Raw genomic sequence first — 20,533 nt, forward strand, 5'->3', positions numbered from 1 at the left:
ATTAAATAGTAACATTTCAAATGATAGTTATGGGAAAAACTGCAGAAGTGGTCCTTCAAATGTGTTATATGATAATACATTTATTCCCTACAACAACCTTGCAAATTAGAAACTACAGTTCAGTAACACGTTGGAACTTATTCAAGTCACAAAGCTAATAGGTTGTGCTACAGGATTCAAGTGAAGTTCTCTCTGACTGAAGCTCTCCACACTTTCCCCCTTCACCGTGATACTCTCTTGTAGATAGACAGATTTAGTTTAATTACTTGAATATGGGTGCCTGACCTGTGTTTTTACACTGCACCTCATCTTCTCAAAAGATTTGCTTCAGTTTTCTAAATTAAATCCTTCACCTCCAGAAAAATAAAAGGTGCACCAGAGCAAATTTAGTGTGTTTCTAAGCACATTTATAAAACATACATGGAAAAGGAGTTGATTTCCTGGCTGGCTGAGTGAAACGTTAATTCTGCACCTTGGCACCTCAACCTACAGCTGTAATAAGGGCCGTTATGCCCAAATAGGCCCTTAAACGGAAGACCTGCTGAGCAGAGACCCACTTTCCCAGCCCTGCTCAACTGCCTCAGCTTTTCTGCCAACTGACCAGGCGGAAGCAGCAGCAGGGGAGGAGGGACTGTAGGTAGGTGGGGAGGGGATCATTTTGAAAGCCCTAAATCCCTCGCAGGGAAGAAGCAGCTGCTCCTTGTTTTTCTAAACATCTGTCCCAGGCCGCACCTCACCCTTTTGAGGCTGGAGCCAGTTAAACGTGGATTTGACAAAGAAGCACTTCTGAAGACTTGTTTGGGAGTTGAAATGACCTCAAGTGCCACCCAGAAAGTTTCTTTCATTGACAAGAGGGCAGTTAGGGGTCTTAAGCCGCATGGCTATTACCTTCCTTCATTTTTCTCACAAAACATACAGCTTTAATTGACGGAGGCAGGATTTGTGACATCGCCCAACTCGGACTGTACGTCCTGGGATATTATTTTACAAAACGGAGGTACAGCTAGCGCCCACATTTTAATTTTTGCCCCCAGGAGAGCCACAAGCCTCTGATTTGGAAGAGAAATTATACTGCACACACTATACCATCTTTATGGTAGTACAAGCTGTGCACATCTTGTGCGTGCGGCGTTTATCGCATTTAACAGCGTGTTGCTTTCATCTGACTCCCGTGCCAACACTGCTCCTTGAGAAAGAAGGGGGACCTTATTTTTATTGTTATTTTTTCCCCTAGTATTCAGAATCGTGGCTGGAACCTGGCAGCCGTGAAATAGACTTTTGTAAATGAATGAACATTAATGAAGAAAAAATAAAGGAAGGAGGCGATTCATTTGGTTTGGTGTAGGGGGCGGGGCTCGGCCTGTGATCTGGTCGCCAAGGGAGGCGCAGTCGCAAAGTCCTACGGGTCCGGCTCGCGTCATCACAGCGCTGCCGCGGTTCCACCCGCTGGGACTCCAGCCTCCCAGAGCGAGGGGGCGCGCGTCTGGACATGGTCCCGCCCAAGACGCGCGCAGCCACGCCCCATTCCCCGGGTCTTTCGCTCCGCTAAGTCTGTTCCACAGCCGAGTTACGGTTTGGGGGCGGGGCCAGGAGGGCGCAAGCGCAATAGGAGGCGGAAGTAGGAAGTAGGGAAGGAGAGGGAAAGGGGCCTGGCCAGGCTGCGCCAAGGGTAGCGCGCTCCTCCTCCTCCTCCTAGCGCGGGAGGCTTCCAGAGGCCGTACCTAGGCTAGCCTAGCCCAGGCTCCTCCCCTCCCCGCCCCCTGTCCCAGAGCCGACACTGGCTGCCTTGTCCTCTGCCCGCTGAGATGGCACTCGACCCCGCAGGTATGGGGACGGGAAGCGGGAGTTCTCTGAGGGGTCTCGACCCGGGTCTCGCTCCGCGGGCCGTGCGGGCTGGAGGCCGACCTGGGGAAAGTGCCGAGCTCTTGAGGTTCACCGCTTCCACAACTGTCCTGCGCCTGGCGGGCTCCTTCTTTCGGTCCTAGGTCATCACCTGCTCATTTTTGGGGGGATTTTGGTTAGGTGAGGCTGGATTTGTTGTCTAAGCTGTCTTCCATTTGTGACTTAAAAATATTTTCCTCTTTAACGCGACTAGTCTCTTCGCTGTCCTCTTGCCTCATTGGGGCAGACTCATTTAAACAATATCTCGTGTGGACACTCTTGTCCCTGAAGCATTTGCGTATGGGTGCCAGTCACAATTTTACATTTCTTTTTGGAAGTTCAAAGACCCCAAGTTCATCCTGAAGCCCAACTTAAAAACAGCAGTTCAAAAGATCCATCAACTGTGGCAAGAATCAGTTTCTTTGGAAAAGATCTCCAAAGTCTTGAAAGTAATTTTAACTTTAATGCTTCCACTCACTTCTGTTTGAAGCTGTATGTTAGTCCCCTGGAATTCTTGTCCTTACAGAAGCTCACCTGTGTTATCTTTGCTTTAGGCTGTTTATGTGAAGGTATAGATAGAGAAGTTCACGTTTGGGTAGAATGGTAATTAATCCAATACATTTATTTTTTTTTATGGATATGAAAGTTAAAGACATTGGGGAGGTGAAATGGTTTCAAACCTTTGGAGATTCGGAATTGAAAAAGACATTTTCGAGGCCCTCAGGGAGCATGAAAAATTTGTGTAACACACAAATAGTATATTAGTTGAACACTTTATCAAGCTAAATATTCTCAGTTATCCAACAGTAGTATGGGGTATGGTAGGTTCTATTATCTTCATTTTACAGATTAGGAAACTGAGGCTCAGAGAGGTTAAGTTACTAGTCCTAGCAGGTAGTGGTAAAATCAGGGAGTACTCTAGTTTGAAGCATAAAGGAATTCTTGAACTCATAATGATCATATCAGTTTTGGGCTAGATAATTGGATTAGACATTATGAAGCCGTTAGCAATTGAACTGGGCTTTAAAGGATAGAATTTCCAGGTGTTGGAGTTGGAGAAGAGAAGCAATGAGCAGAGGTGTAGGTAATAAAGTATACTTTGTGATGTTTAGTTTCAGGGTAAATACCCAGATTTGGTTCATGGGGCTAGAAGGGATGTAAATGGGGGGTGGATAAGTTAAGGTTCAAATTGAGGCCCATATAATTCTGGTATTCTGAACTGAAAGTGACCTTCAAAGTAACTCATACAAATGAAGAAACTGAGTAAAGACTTCCATGTGTCTGTATTTGTGTTAGACAAGGACATTTAGAAAAAAAGAAATTCATACTTGCCATCTTCACTTTCCTATCTTCCAGTTACTCTTAGTTCACTCTAATCTTGTGGCATACCCAAGAACACACAGCTAATTAATGGTAGAGGCAAGTCTGGCTATAACCCAAGTAATTTAATTTCCAGTCTAGCACTGGAGACCATGCCACCATTGAGTATTTATTGACTAAACAATAAATAGGCCCTAGTATATAGGACAAACAAGATTCTTACTCCCAGTAGAGCTTATATTCTAGCAGTAGAAGAAAGAAAATGAACACCCTTCCCCCCACCATACACACACTTTTACAGAATGTAATAAACATTATGAAGAAAATAAGCAATATCATGTAAATAGTGAAAAGAGGATTACTCTAGATAGGATGAACAGTGAAGAGCTCTATGAGGACATGTCATTTGAGTTGGAATCTGAGGGATGAGAAAAAGCAGCCCTGTGAAGAGCTAGGGAAAGGGTATGCTAGGCAGTCAAGTAGCAAAGTATATGACTGGAATGTGGGCCTGAGTGTGGAGGAGATCCATGAGGAAAGATGTTGGGAAAGTAGGCAGAAGCTAAGTGCCTGCAAGGCCTTGAAGACTATAATAAAGCATTTGAATTTTTTGTGATGTTATTAAAAGCCTTTGAAGGCTTTCAAAGAGGGCAGTGACATAATTTGTTTCTTCATTACCCTGCCTACAGTGGTAGCGTGGCTCAGAGAGGGGTTAAGTCATGCATGGAAGAAGGGAGACAGGTTAAGAGATAGGAACAGTAGCCCAGGCCAAATATGTGTGTTTCTTAGCCTGAGATGATATTAGAAAAGGTAGAAAGAAACATAAAGCATCAGCATATGTTTTGAAAATGAAATTAACAAAATCTGCTGTTGCCTTGGTTAAGGGTGGTGAGAGAAAGGGAGGAATTAGGGATAATTTCTAGGCTCTTTACTTTAGCAACTTGTTGGATGGTGATAAATCTAACAACATGAAGATAGTTGGAAATTTTCACAAAAGCAGGGATAGAAGCAATGGAAAATAAGAAAGTGAATTCAACAAATTAGATGTTTTCTAAAGTGACTTGTCTGTCTACATTTCAGAATAAAGTACATTGAAGTCAGCTTTTTTTAAATTTCATTTTTGTGTGGTTCAGAAGTTGACTCTTAGACTCTTGTTTTGATATGTTACTTGTTTTTTACAGTCCACAATGATATGTGCCCATAGCAAGTAGATGAGTGGACAATTATGCCAAATGAATTTACATAGCAAAATCTGTTTTCCCATTGTTTTATGTTGTATTTTTTTGAGATCTTTATACAAGTTTGATTTTCATTTGGCAGCAACTTTTGTCTAACTTTGTAGGGTCTATTTTCCTTAAGAAACTCTGAGCCCAACAATGAAATGCAGGCTACATACTTATATGTAGTTTTATTTAAACTATTTTCCTTTTTTTTCTTTAATTCAGGATATTATGGGGTTACAAATATTTTGGTTACATGAAGTGCATTTGCCTCGCTCAAGCCAGAGCCATAAGCGTGTCCTTCCCCCATACAATGTGCCCTGTTTCCATTAGCTGTGGGTTTATCCCCCCACCCCTTCTCCCTATTACCACCCCACCCCTCTACCTGACCAGCAACCAGTGAGTATTACTACTATGTGAGCACCTTAGTGTTGATCAATTAGTACCAGTTTGATGGTGAGTACATGTGGTACATGTTTTTCCATCCTTGTGATACCTCACTTTGAAGGATGGGCTCAGTCACTATCCAGGATAATATAAGAGGTGCTAGATCACCATTTTTTATAGTTCAGTAGTATTACAAGGTATACATATACCACATTTTATTAATCCACTCATGTATTGGTGGGCATTTGGGTTGTTTCCATATCTTTGCAATTGTAAATTGTGCTGCTATAAACATTTGAATGCAGATGTCTTTATTATAGAATGTCTTTTTTTCCTTTGGATAGATGTCTAGTAATGAGATTGCTGGATCAAATGGTATTTCTATTATTAGCTCTTTGAGCTATCTCTAAATTACTTTCCACAGGGATTGTACTAATTTGCAGTCCCACCAGCAGTGTAAGAGTGTTCTAATCTCTCCACATCCACGCCAGCATTTGTTATTTTGGGACTTTTTGAAAGAGGCCATTCTCACTGGAGTTAAGTGATATCTCATTGTAGTTTTGATTTGCATTTCCCTAATGATTAGAGATGTTGAGCACTGAAAAAATAATTTTGCGCTTCGCCTGGAACCAGAGAAGACCTTGTATAGCTAAAGCAATCTTAAGTAAAAGAACAAATTGGGAGGCAGCAGTCTACCAGACTTCAATCTTTACTATAAGGCTATAGTAATCAAAACAGCATTGCATTGGCACAAGAACAGGGATATAAACCTTTGGAATAGGATGGAAATCCCAGATATAAAACCATCCTCATATTGTCATCTAATCTTTGACAAAGCAGATAAAAGTATACACTGGGGAAAAGAATCTCTATTCAATAAGTGGTGATGGGAAAACTGGATATACACATGCAGAAGATTGAAACTGGATCCCCACCTCTCACAAAAATCAACTCATGTTGGATAACAGACTTAAACCTAAGGTGTGAGACCTTAAGAGTTCTGGAAGAAAATGTGGGGAAGACTCTTTTAGACATCAGCCTAGGTAAAGAATTTATGAAGAAGACCCCCAAAGCAATCATAGCAGCAACAAATATAAACAAATGGGACCTGATCAAATTAAAAAGCTTCTGCACAGCCAAGGAAACTGTCCTTAGAGCGAATAGACAACCTGCAGAATGGGAGAAAATATTTGCTTTCTACATATCTGATAAAGGGCTCATAACAAGAATCTATATAGAACTTAAGAAAATTAACAAGAAAAAAATCAAATAACCCCATCAGTAAATGGACAAAGGATATGAACAGAAACTTTTCAAAAGAAGACAGACTAATGGCCAGCAAACATATAAAAAAGTGTTCACTATTTTCTTTTTCTTAAAGTAGGCGTAATAACTGTGTAGGTTTATTAGCTGTAATTATGTTAATTATTTTCTCTTACAATCTGAATGCAGAGAGAAAAGGCTGGAGATAACCCAAAATACCCAGGAAAAGTGGCTGTGAGGAGACATTAAACTGTAAAAAATACTGATGCCTGGGTTGTGCTCCTAGATATTCAGATTTAATTTGTCTGGGATGGGGCCCGAGTCTCCAACATTTAAAAATATTCTAGAGATAGTTCTAATGTGCACATAGAATAGAGGAGAACCGCTGTTCTAAACTATCCTAGTTTTATTGACTTGTCCTTTAGTTTTGTTTTTTTTGTCAGTCTAATCTTCTCCCTATTCCTAGAGGAAATTCTCCTGATGTCTTTTAGTTGTAAATGGGACCTTTGATCTCAATAGCAATGATTCAGAAATACACAGTATAACTTGCACAATCTTATTCCAAGTTATAGCTTCTTTACCAGTTAATAACTCTTTCTACAAAGATTGTATATTTTTAAAATGTGGTCAAATTTAGGTGATTAAAAATTTAAAAGTTTGTTTATTTCTAATGTATAACTCATGATTACCTATAGAAACAATGTTAAAAGTGGTGCTTATGAAAGTATCATTTTCAAAAAGATAAAATTATCACTCATGCAAATACAAAAGGAGTATATGTTGAAGTTTTTCTGTAAATTATCAATTAGTGAGAGAACCAGTAAGATATAAAAATAAGTATAAAACGTATTTGAGGAGCTAGATAAATTGTCAGTTTCATAGATTGCTGCCCTAGATAAAAACTGGTTAATTAACAACAGGGCCATAAGATGTAATCTTTGGAGTTGTATTTCCAATTGTCCGAAATCATTTCTGTCTCTACTTGACAAAGTTCTAGAAGGTAAGCTCTGTCTCTAACAAGTTGTAAAGTAGCCCAGTAATCAAAAATACTGAAAGAACACGCAGTTATGCCTGTACCTATTGCCATGTTCTAGAAAAGTTCTGGGACATGATTATATAGACAGCCCTCAGAAACCTGGTCTGGATAATTTTGATTTTTTACTTTTTCTACTGACTAGAAGTGATTCCTTTCTCCCTCCTTTTTCTTCTTTCTCCTGTTTTAGCAGGATATGAGGTTTCTCTTCTATCCGTCAATTAGCATGGGTTCATTCTCTACTTTTGCGCAGTGGGACAGTGGTAGCCTAAAGGAAGTTTCTGTAATTAAGTTTGTGTGTGTATGTATCTGTGTGTCCCTCCTTGTTCTAGGAATCTGATAAGGGAAGGAAAATGCAGCAGGGATAAGGCTTGGGGTGGAAAGTTGGATCAGAATTTTGTGACATTTTGTGAGAGGGTGCTTAAGGTGTGTATGTTTTGAGAGGATGTCATTATGGCTACTCTTGGAGTATTTGGGATGCAGGGGTTCTTTTAGTGGTTCCTATATGGATGTAGTTACCTTAGCTTGAGGGGTACTAGCATTTATATTTACTGGAAAATTTTACTTTTTAAGTTAAACATATAAACAGATTTGAAGGGTCTTTTTTCTGAGCATTATGTGATTAATATGTAAAAGGTTATGGAGCTGATTCAAAAAATTTTGATTTATCATTGCCTGTATATCTCTAAACTCAGAATATCTTTTTAGACATAAATTATTTTGGTAGTTCAGAACTTAAAAAAATGTTTAATAGCCACATTTTCTATGTTTCTAAATTAAAAGTGTATTTGCCATAGAAAATGCATTGGTTTTGTCTCGTTAGATCAGTTTAACAACCTTCTGATGGGATGCTCTGTGAGATTGGAAAAACACTGGCTTAAGCAAAGAACTTAAGAAAGGACAAGTAGATCAAAGAGGAGTGTGTGCCATGGCAAAGAGGAGTGTGTGCATGGCAGCAGAGGGATTTCAGTTCTGAAGCATGAAATGTCCCGTGAACCACTTCAAGGAATTTGAATTTTATACTAAGAACACTGGAAAGACACCACAAGTTTTTAGGTAAGGGAGTGACAAATAGAACTTTCCTCATTCTTTGTTGATTTGACTTTTGTTTAGATTGATTGAGGGTAACCTCAATCCCAGCTGAGTATCGCACACATGGTGATGTGCCTTTTTCAGGGTATCACATCTGGGGGCACATGATCCCTGACTGTCTCTCATAGGTGATGTTAATTTTGATCACTGACTCAATGTTTTGTCCCATTTCTTTGTTTTTTTCTTTTGCAGTTAATAAGTAATCTATTAGAAGTCCATTTAAGACCATGTAAATATCTGCTCATCCATTACTCCCTTTTGATTTAGTATTCACTGATGATTTTTGTCTGATTCAGTCTTTCCCATGATGGTTGCAAAATGATGGTTTTTCTACCTCCAGCACTCCTTCCTCATTTGCTGGATGATTCTGGACATTTTGTGGTAAGCAAGAGACCACTTCGTTTCCTATTCATCTATTTATGGATTTATTATTGGTATTATTGGTAAGGACTTATGAATTCCTATTTTTTCAATGGTTTATACTTTGTTAATGTACATAATTAATTTTTGTGCTCAAATTTTCCTAGATTTGGCCAGTGAGAGTTTCTCCAAGCTAGCTTCTGGATCCTTGTGATATGGTTTCATCCTTTTTTTTTTTTCCTTTGAGCATCCCCTTTTTTTTGTCACACAAGATAGCACTGGCTCATCTTGTACCTACCTTGGCTGATCCATAGAATTAGTTGTTTCTCTGATAAGCCCTGGTTCCTTTTATTTGGGTACAGTATTAGAGAATAAGATCTGGTCACAAGGTCTGGGTACCACTTGGGTGTTTCATTTGCAAGTGATTTATTAATAGACTGCCCTTAGGGAAGAACATGTAAGAGAATAAGAGAAACAGGGTAGGGGAAGGGAAGAAGCTGAGCGAGGATGTGGTTTTAGGGAATGGTTGTCTAAGCCTAATCAGCACTGGTGTACCATCGTAAATACCATCTTTAAAGGTAGAACCTCGTGGGATTGCCACAAGAGGAATAAGAGCAGAATTACCTTGGCAGTGTTTATACTTTTTCTAGTATTGTTACCTTTGTTCAGGATATTTTTGAGACTTGTAAAACATTTTCCTTTAGACTCTACAGTACACTAATCCTAATGTCCTCATTTTGGCAAATCTTTGTTCTGAAAGTGAATTTGAATTTCAGCCAGAGGTTAGCCAGAGACAATCTGGTAAAAGTGGTAGATGATCATCCTGGGAAATGGTACCTCTGCCATGTTAGTTCGTTTTATATTGTTGTAAAACTATACTTGAAGCTTAGTAATTTATAAAGAAAAGAGGTTTATTTAAGAGGTTTATTTAGCCCACGGTTCTATATGAGAAGCCTGGTGCAATTATCTGTTCAGCCTCTGGTGGGGGCTTTTGTACGCTGTCAAAACATGGCGGAGAAGGTCAGAGGGGAAGTGGGCACGTTCTAAGAGGGACTAAACCCAGGGGTGTTCTGGCTTTATAACCACCCACCCTGTTGGGCACTAATTCATTCCCCTGAAAACCAATCCATTCTCGCTAGAGCAAGAACTGGTTCTCTATCCTTAGAAGGGCACAAAGCCATTTACGGGGGATAAGGTCATCCCCATGACCCAAACACCTCCCTCTGAGGACCCACATTCCAACATCACTACACTGGGGATCAAATTTCAACATGAAATTTGGTGACAAACAAATCACATCCAAACCATAGCCCCTGCTCCCCTTCTCCCCCTAGTAAAGTTATATTATAGAACTGGTTTTCATGTTTACTTAAACTGGCTCTGAAGGCCATACCAACAAAGATAATGTGATTTGAGCACAGGCTGAATCTTTGAAATAAGTGAATAACCTCTCAATATAAAAATAATTTCTTTACCTCATTATCAAAGTAGTACATTTTCTTTATAGAAATCTTACGAAATATCCTAAAATGAAGAAGAACCAGTGGAGATAGGGTGGACAAAGGTATTGAGGAACATTTTTAGTGTTGAAAATATTCTACCATCTTCTAGATGTATAATGAGAGAAAAAATAGGCAGTGTATTGCTAAGACCAGCTATAGGCATCCTATTATTTATCCTTTCTCAGGGATATGCTTCTGTTCCCATAACACTGCTGATCGTCTATCAGATATCAATGGAAAATTGTGGTTGTATGAAAAGATAATCTCAGAGTTTTGCCAAATAAAGTAAATATGAAACTTGTTCATTTAAGAAATTATGGTCACAATGGAGGTTGCAGCACATTTCTAAAACTGGTATATCTTATTGCATAAGATATACCTTTCCTTTTTTGGTATACTTTTAGATTTGTTGTCCTTTTCTAGCATCATCTTGGGTAAAGCAATGTGGGTGGAGGAGGAAGTTTTCACACCTAGCAGTCTGCAGAATCTGAGGTCCAAGAAATAGGTGCTGTTGGGAAATGGGCACAGCTAGTGTGAACAAAGTGGTTTGTTTGTTAACAGAGAAGCTGATAGGACGAAGACGGTCGGATGAAGCATATTGTTGTGGGATATGGGTGGTATTTGACCCAGAAGCTAAGCAGAAATAGGCATATCTAACTCACTGATCTACTTTCTGTATTTTTAAGAGTTTGAGCTTATACCAAATTAGATATTGTTACTGATTGGCCTAATATTTGATGTTTACTCTTTTTGAATGTGTTTTTCAGCCAACTGACAAATTGCTCCTTTTGCTCTTTTTCTTTTTAAAGTAATTTTTCCATGGTAGGAAGCAGAATCAGAATTCCCTTTGGCTTTACTTTCTGATAAAAAAAAAAAAATGAGAACTATGAAGTTTGAATTTTGCTTCTTCAAAGTAATGCTTCTGAAACATAGTCTTAACTGTCTGAGCATTGTTTCCTTATTTCACCATAACCATGGAAGCTCCGTTAATCTGCTGAAGTCCCCTTAACTAGGCCACCACCTTTTATGCATGACAGTGTACTGGAAGGTTTGGGAACCAGGTTACATGGTCTTGTCATTGCCACTTTATCACTTTATCTGAGGTTTGGGCCACTTCACCTCTTGAGCTTCCACGTCTTTATCTGCAAAATGGAATACTCACCTGAGAAGGCTGTTAGGAAGACTATGCATTTATTGCCCTCATCTTCTTGTTTCACAGCCAGAGGCAGGCCAGAGCAATGGGGGGAAGGGTGCTGGGGGAGTCTCTCCTACTATTGATTTCCTTCTTGTTTTTGTGTTGTTAATTCAAGTATGGCTTCAAGGGAAGAAGGTGAAAGGAATGCTGATCCTCACTGTATTAATTTTCCCACTCTGAGACCTCTTTCCCCCCACATTATCCTTATAGCAAGAAGGTATGAACAAATTGGCAAGAACATGAATATCTGGTCATGAACATCCATATCTTTGTGCTGTTTGAGGAGAACTGGAGTCTACCCAGCTTCCTGATGTGTGGTTCTTAGTGAGAACTAACAATCGAGAATCTGGTCTTATTGTGTTGTACAGGCCATCTTCGTGGGGTTCTTAGTAGCTAGTAAAGAGGGACCTACTGACAGAAACTGTTGCTGATGAGAACACTGTTGCAGATTTATTACAAGCATTTTTTCTTGTTTTCGTTTGGAGTAAACAGTAGCACCAAAATGTCTTCAGGAACAAATAAGTGTAAGTAGGAAATTTAAAAAAAAGTGACATTACATAAATAAAAATCAAATTAAACTAGAACATTTTCATTATTGAAAAGGCATACCTTGCCCTTCATGTGTTACATTCTTTCTTCTGAAAGATTCTGTAATATTCTGATTTGCTTCACTGTTGTTTTTGTGGATTCATAGCAAATGCTGTTGTCAGTAGCCTTGTAATCTAGTGCTGCCATATTGCAAGAACACATGAGCCCCAAAGCAAAATCTGAGCTAACAAATTCAGCCAGTGAAAAAGGTGAAAATTGACTTTCAGGTGATGATAGAATGTCAAGAAGTTAGAGCTTTGGAAATTTTCCCTGATTCTTTATCTTTGTATAAATTGATGTGACTATATAGCATCAGACTTTCAAAATTTGATTTTTATTTTTGCAAGCTCTCATACAAATAAATATATTTAATATAACATATATGTACCAGGTTGGCATTAAGGGAATCACTTTGTAATTTTATGAATAAAAAGCGATATATCTATAATATTTATAATGTTGAAGATAGCTTTGAAATATTTATATAATTATAATTATATAATTATAATTAACTAATATTAATAATTGATATTTAGTGGTATGCTATCAAATGGGAAAATATTTAACAGAATATATATATTTTAAGCAATCATTATCTGATTTAATACCAAGAACTTGAGAAATCAAAATCAATATTTATTTAATTCTAGAATTATTTCTTTGCCTAGGAGATTTTACAAGAATGAACACAAGAAGTCTTTCAAGCCATTTTAAAAATGTGTTTGATAGGAGTATTAGAACTTTGAAGTCATAATGTAGGTAAACTTCTATTACAATTTATATATGGAAAAATGGATCAGTATTACAAAGCTATGTCTGTATTTAAGGAATTGATTCAAAATAATGTTGTTTAAGACCTTTGCAAGATCTTTGCTCTACTCCTTGTAGAGCAAAGAGTAGATTCATCAAGATGAATGTTAAATCATAAGTTGTATAGATTAAATAAATCATAAGTAAGTTGTATAGATTAAAACTATATAAGCAAAATGAAAAGGTAACATTTTAAAATTGATTTTATAAAATAGATCAGTATAGCACAATGTCTTCTAATTTGTTCAGTAATTACACTGTTAATTATTTATGCATAATTATGATTTATGCTGTAGGAAAGGAGAAAAGGAATTTGTGGAGATAGTCCCAATTTTATGATGTTCTCTTCAAGTAGACATGACTTTTCCACTCTGTGAGATGTCTCATAGTCACTTCAAATTCAACATTTCCACAGCTGAATTCCTGTCTTACCCAGTCTTTCTTTTGTATTCCCTGTCTCAATGAGAGGTCACATTTTAGTTGAAGACAGAAAATTGGGAGCCCTCCTTGAATCATCCCTTTCCCTCAGCTCCTTTGGGTCCTACCAATCCTGTAGGGCCTCCCTCTGAATCTGTCCTTTTCTCTCTATCCATACTTCCAGTTCCCTCTATAAGCTCAGTCAGTGTTGGTTCCTCCCCCCACACCACCACCCATTTTTTGACAGTTCCTGGCAAAGCAAAGGAAAAAGAAAGAATAAATAAATAGTATAGTGCAGAAGTCAGCAAACTATGGCCTGTGGGCCAAATCTGGTAAGGCCTTCAAGTTAGAAATGGTTAGTAACACTTTTAAAGTGTTTTTTTCTTTGTTTTTTTTTTTTTTTTTCAATAAAGAATAAACATGGCAGATATGGTATGTAGCCTGCAAAGTTTAAAATATTTACACTCTGGTCCTTAACAGAAAAAGCTTGTCTACTCCTGATACAGGCAATGAAAACTGGGATAGAATTGCAGGTGTGGTAAAGAGAAAAAAAATCATGTGAATACCTTCATATCATTTTTTGGAAAATTTAGATGAAATAGATAGTGTCCTTGAGAAATATAAACTTGCTAAAACTGCACCTGACTCAAGAATAAATAAAAAAGCCCTCAAGAATAAATTAAAAAGCCCTTAAAATTTTTGAAGCAGCAGTGGTTAAAATTCTCTTTGTGTCTGTGTATCTCATACATGCATGTACATACATATCCCAGAACCCAAGCCTGGGTAGGTGGTGTAGGGTTCTACCAGAGAAACAATCAGTGGGAGGAAAAAAAAATATGTGTGTGTGTGTATGTGTGTATCTGTATGTGTGTATAATATATATTGAGGGAATTATTATAAGAAATTGGCTTAAGTGATTGTGGGGGCCAGCTGGGCAAGTCCAAAATATGAAGGGCAGGGCAGGCTATTGGGAAAGGCAAGCTTGGAACTCTTGGTCATGAGCTGAAGCTGCAGTTAGCAGGTGGAATTCTCCAAGAAAACTTCACTTCTGCTTTTATGGCTTTTCAGTTGATTAACTCAGACCCACCCAAATTATCTTGGATAATCTTCTTTACATAACTCTGCAAAATACCTTCACAGCAACATCTGGATTATTGTTTGATTGAGTAACTGGAGACTGTAACCTAGTCAAGTTGACCCATAAAACTGACCCTCACAAGTGGTTTCCACCAAACTTTCAAGGATCTAATGATCATCTTTACTTTCCATATACAGTGTTCTGGAGAATATAAAACGAGAGAATGGTCCCTAATTTATTCTCCAAATAGTGTAACTTTGACACCAAAGCAATGCAAAGATAAGACAGGAAAGTCATAGACAAATCTCAACATGAAGATAACTGACAAAAATTCATTCTTTCTGAATGTATGTTTTTCTTGCATAAATGAACACCTAGGAATAGAACATATTTAACTTTATAAATCAACAGTTTTCCAAAGTAGTTTATCATGTCACAGTCCCACCGGTAATATATGAAAATTTCAGATACTCCACATTCTTTCCACCATGTGGTGTTGTCTGTGTTTTTAATTTTAGTCATTCTGGTGGGTGTGAAATGATATAAGGGGTTTCATTTGCATCATATTAATGATTAATAATTTTGACTACCTTTTCACATACGTATTTATAATTTGTATATCTTCTGTAAAGTGTCATTCAAAGCTTTTGCCCATTTTTTATTAAGTTGTGTGTTTTTGTTATTGATATGTAGGAATACTTTATATATTCTAGACTCAGGTCCTTTGTCAGATATATACATATTGTGAACTTTTTCTCCTTGTCTGTGGCTTGTCTTGTAGTTTTCTTAATGGTTGTCTTTGATGAACAGATGATTTTATACTTGGTGAAGTAAAATTTATAATTTTTAAAATTTCTGTTTGGTGCCTTGTTTCTCTTTTTAGAGACCTTTGTCCACTCCAAGGAATTGAAATTTTTTGTTGCTGTTTAATAGTTTTAATTTCTACATTTAGGTCCATGGCAAATTAATTTTTGTGGTTACTGTGAAGTAGCGGTTGAAAGGTTCAGGTTGAATTTTTTTCATGTTTATGCAGTTGTTCTGCCACCATTTGTTGAAAATGATTTTATGTCTTCATTGACTACCCTTGGTATATTTGTTAATAAATTAATTGTATATATGTGGAAGTATTTCTGGGTACTTTTGTTATGTTACTTTATTTGGTTATCCGAATTATGCCAATACTACACCACTTTGGTTGCTGTAACTTTGTAGTAAGGCTTGGAATCAGGTAATTGTAGCAAATCATTCAAATTTGTTCTTCTGTTGTAATGTTGTTTTGGTTATTCTAGGTCCTTTGCTCTTCCTTATATATTTTTTGATTATTTTGTTAGAACTTTGTTTTGTAATAATTTAATACTTACAAGAAACTGAAAAAGTAGTAGTTTCCATTCACCCTTTTTCCAGCTTTCTCTAATGATGCTATCTTACTTAGCCACAGTATATGTATTCTCAATGAGTGTGATATTTCACTCAAAAAGACAAAAATTGATATTGGGGTGGACAAAGACCTTACTCTAATAAATAAAGCATTGTTATAATGCACTGCATAAACATATACAATATATCTGTGATGTTTCATAGGGGGACATTAGGAAAAAATATCAAAAAAGGCTCCTTTTAGGGCAAAAATGAAAAAACGTTGGGACACACGCCTATAATTAATTGTAAAGAAGGAAGCCAGGAATTGGCATTGAATAATACTATTGAGTCAGGTACTTGTCTTAGTCAAATTTCACCACTCTTTACACATACTTTTTTTTGTTGTTCAATAGTAATATGACATTTTATCATATATGAAGATGTAAGAAACTGTGACCACAATCAGCATACAATGTTCTTGCATCATCGTAAAAAAAATCCCTTCTCTTACCCATTAATAGCTATACCTTTTCCCCCACCTCTAACTACTGGAAACCAATGATCTGTTTTTCATCACTGTAATTTTGTTACTTCAAGAATGTTATGTAAGTGGAATCATATGATATGTAGCCTTTGAGATTATCTTTTATTAATTCAGCCTGTTCCCCCTGAGATCTATCCAAGTTGTTGTGTATCAGAAGTTCATTCTGTTTTATTGCTGAGTAATGTTTAAGTGTCTGGATGTACCACTGTTTATTTATTCATCTGTTGAAGGAGTTTTGTGTTATTTCCGGGTTTGGGCTAGTACAAAGAAAACTGCAGTGAACATCTGTGTAGGTTTTATGTGAACTCAAGTTTTCATTTCTCTAGGATAAATACTCAAGAGTGTATTTACTGGGTCATATGGTAAGTCTGTGTTTAACTTTATAGGAAATTATCTTCCAGAGTGGCTATACCATTTTATGTTCCCACCAAAAATGTATGAGAGATCCACTTGCTCTGCATTCTTGTTAGCATTTGATATTATCATATTTTTAAATTTTATCCATTTTCATAGGTCTTTAGTGGTATTTCTTGGTAACTTTAATTTGAATTTCCCTAGTGGCTAATGATATTGTGCATCTCTTCATATGTTTAATTTGCTATCTGTGTATCCTTTTTGCCAAAGTATCTGTTCAAGTCTTTTGCCCATTTCTAATTGGATTGTTGTTTTCTTACTGTTGAGTAAAATGTCTTTTTATACTCTGGATACAAGTCTTTTGTCAAATATGAGATTTTTTCTTCGTATGTGGCTCATCTTTTTATCTTCCTAATAGGGACTTTCATGGAGCAAGATTTTGTAATTTTGATGAAGTCTAATTCATTGATATGTTTATATTTTTTAAGGATCATGTGTTTGGTATCATATATAAGAACTCTTTGCCTAACTCTGGATCAGGAAGATTATCTCATATGATTATTTCTAGAAGTTTTTTTCTTTAACTTTTTATTTTGAAATAATTATATACCCACATGAAGTTGCAAAAAAATACTCTATAAAGTCTTGTGTATCTTTTGCACAGCTTCCTCCAATGGTGAAACCTTATACAAATGTAGTACAATATCAAAACCAGGAAATTGAAGTTAGAACTACAATACTGTTAACTAGATTATAGACCTTTTCAGTTTTCACCAGGTTTTACATGCACTTATATGTGTGTGTATGTATAGTTCTATGCAGTTTTATACCATATTACTGTTCTTATAGGGAAAGCATTCAGTGTTTTACTACTAAATATGATGTAAACTATAGGATTTTCACAGATACTCTTCATTAGGTTAAAGAAGTTCCCTTCTATTTCAAGTTTATTAAGAGCTTTTTTTTTTTTAAATGAATGTGTGTTGAATTTTGTCCAGCATTTTTTCTGCATCAGTTGATAATGATTGTATCGTTTTCCTCTTTTAGACTGTTAATATGATGGATTACATTGATTGAACTTCAAATAGTGAACCAGCCTTGCATTCCTGGAATAAATCCAGTTTGGTTGTGATACATTTTTCTGTTTATATGTTGCTGGGTTTGATTTGTTAATATTTTGTTGAGGATTTTTGCATTTGTGTTCAGGGGGCATATTGATCTATGAGTTTTTGTGTGCATTTGTTTTTTTTTTGTAAATACTGATTTTGATTTTGGTTTAAGAGTAATGCTGGCCTCATAAAATTGTAAAGTTTTTCAGCTGCGGCAAAAAGAAAAGACAGACACAGAGAGAGAAAGAGTGGGGGCCAAACCACGTGGCTTTATTATACACCCCCGGATGAGGTTCTGGGGCCACAAGAGAGGGGTCCCCATAAGTCACCTCCATTTGAAGGGGCTGAGGCCTTTTATACCATTTTGGTGGGCTAGGGACTTTTGGCGGGAAGAGCTAGGGATTTTCCATTGTGACCTTGGGTGATCATGAGAAATAGGAGGGGCTGGCAGTATTTGTGGAACCCAGAAGCCGAAATGTTCTTATCTGGGTGGACATCTGGGTGTGGTTCCTCTCAGCTGGGCCTGGCAGTTTTGTCCTTGGTGGGTGTGGTCTTATGAGCCTTTTCTTTTTTGATCTAGGGAAGGAAGAGGGCCCACCATCAGACTTACAAAAGTGTGTTGGCAAGAGACTGTAGAATTAGTATTATTTGTTCTTTGGCTATTTTGTCAAATTTGTTAGTGAAACCATCTGGGGCATTTTTATTGATCTTTCTGAAAACAAGTTACATTTGAATTGATTATCTGTTTTCTGTTGTCAATTTTATTGATTTCTGATCTTTACTATTTTCTTATTCTTACTTTAGGTTCATTTTATCCTTTTTCTAGTTTTGTCAGGTGAAAGCTTAGATTATTGGTTTGAAACCTTTTCTACTATGAACATTTATTGCTATAAATTTTTCTATGAGCATTGCTGTAGCTTTCTTTGTATTACAAATTTTGATATGTTGTATTTTCATTCAGGTCAATATGTGGTATTCTTTTATTCTTTTGACACTTCCTCTCTGACCTGTGGATTATTTAAAAATGTGCTATTTAATTATCAAGTGTTGGGAGATTGTCCTGTTACCTTTCTGTTACTGATTTCTAGTTGATACCAATTTGGTCAGAGAAGATACTATGATTTCAATTTTTAGTATTCCCTTTGTTTTATATAGTATTTTTTAGTTTATCTCTTAATTATTTTTAGCAGTTATGGTAGAAATTACAATATACATGTATGGTTTATCACAGCTTCCCAGCATTAATATTTTATCATTCATGTGAAATGTATGAAATATAGATATCTTACCACCACCAAAATTGCTTTACCCTCTCACCTTTATGATCTAGTTATCTTTAATACCATCCCAAATACATCAGGAATGGTATAATTTTTGCTTCTGTCAAAATAATTTTAAAAACTCAAGAAAAGTATAGTTTACTGCATTTACCCTTTCTGTTGTTCCTTCTTCATTCCTATTGTCTACATTTTATTTCAGTATCATTTCCTTTCTGTCTGATTAATTTTGCAAATTGGATCTATGGAATTATCTTCTGGTTCTCTGATTTTTTCCCATGTTTTCTCCATTTGGGTTTTCTATATTGATTGTCTGGCACCCTTGCTAAACTCACTTATTCTGGTGGCTTTTTTGTAGATTCTATTCAATTTTATGTAGACAATTGTGTTATCTGTGAATAATAAGAGTTTTATTTTTTCCTTTCCAATCTGGATGCTTTTATTTATTTTTCTTGCCTTATTGTCCTGACTAGAACCTCTAGTACAATGTTGAATAGAAGTGGTGAGAACAGACTTCTTTAGCTTGTTCACTATCTTAGCGAAAAAATACTGTTGCAGCATTAAGTATGATTTTAGCTGTGGTTTTTCTTTTTTTCTTTCTGTAGATGCCACAGATGTTGAAGTTTCCTTCTAGTACTTTACTGATGGATTTTTGTTAAATGTATTTTCTGTGTCTAATGTGATAACCATGTGTTTTTCCTTTTTTAGTTTCTTAATATGGTGAATTACACTTACTGATATTTGAATGTTAAGTGAACCCTGCAGTCTTGGAATAAACCCCACTTGGTCATGACGTATTAATATTATCTTTGTATACATTGTTTATTACTGGATTCAATTAATCTTTTTTAAAGATCTTTACATATATATTCATAAGGGATATAGGGCTGAGTTTTTCTTGTTATGTCTTTGGTTTTGGTGTCAGGGTAATGCTGGTCTCAGAGCACTTTTCTGGAAGAGTTTGTGTAGAGTTGATATTTTTTGATATTTTTTTATTAAATATTTGGTCAGTTCATCAGAGAGGTTATCTGGGCCTGGAATTTTCTTTGTGGGAAGGCTTTTAACTATAAATTCAATTGCTTTAATAGATATGGGGCAATACTGGTTATCTCTTTCTTCTTGAGTGAGTTTTGGTTATGGTTTTTTTTTTTTAGGAATTTGTTCATTTCATTTTAGATGTCAAGTTTATTGGCCTAATCTTTGTTCATAATATTCCCTTATTATCATTTTAAAATGTTTTATCGTTTCTGATGTTTGAAATTGGTGGCCTTTTTTCCCCGATCAGTTTGGCTAGTGGTTTATAAATTTTAATGATCTTCTCAAAGAATCAGTTTTTTCCCTATATTTGTTTGTCTTCTACTTCGTTGACTTATGCTTTGATCTTCATCTTTGCAGTTTTAACAAGTTAATTTAAATGTATGCTTTTCTAATATGCTTTATATATTTCACATTTGTACATCATGAGTTCAATTTTATTCTATCACAATATAGAATTACTTCTTGTGACAGATTTTATTTTATAAAGAAGGTCACGACATTATCTCTTATCCCTCATGCTCTTCTAGAATGTGGCCTTGCCACAAAGAATAAAGTCTAATTCCCCTCCACTTGCGTATTGGCTATCCTTAGTGACTTGAATCAGTATAAGGTAGCAGGAATGGTGTTTCATGGCTCCACGTAGAGAGGCCATGGGTAGGTGCTCAGGACTGTAAACCTGAGCCATTCTAGGCCAGGTGTCAAATATGTA

At 36.5% G+C, this 20,533-nt stretch overlaps 1 protein-coding gene across 1 annotated transcript in view; it reads left to right on the forward strand.

The window, feature by feature from the left end:
- The first annotated feature begins 1,598 nt into the window (after positions 1-1,598).
- CMC1 (C-X9-C motif containing 1) overlaps positions 1,599-20,533 on the forward strand; it is a 72,627-nt gene continuing 53,692 nt past the window's right edge. The window contains exon 1 of the mRNA XM_012786804.2: positions 1,599-1,824. Within this exon, the coding sequence (XP_012642258.1) occupies positions 1,806-1,824 (19 nt within the window). The 5' untranslated portion in view covers positions 1,599-1,805. The remainder of the gene's footprint in view (positions 1,825-20,533) is intronic.

Source organism: Microcebus murinus, chromosome 1 (assembly GCF_040939455.1).
Source record: "Microcebus murinus isolate Inina chromosome 1, M.murinus_Inina_mat1.0, whole genome shotgun sequence".
NCBI lineage: Eukaryota > Metazoa > Chordata > Mammalia > Primates > Cheirogaleidae > Microcebus > Microcebus murinus.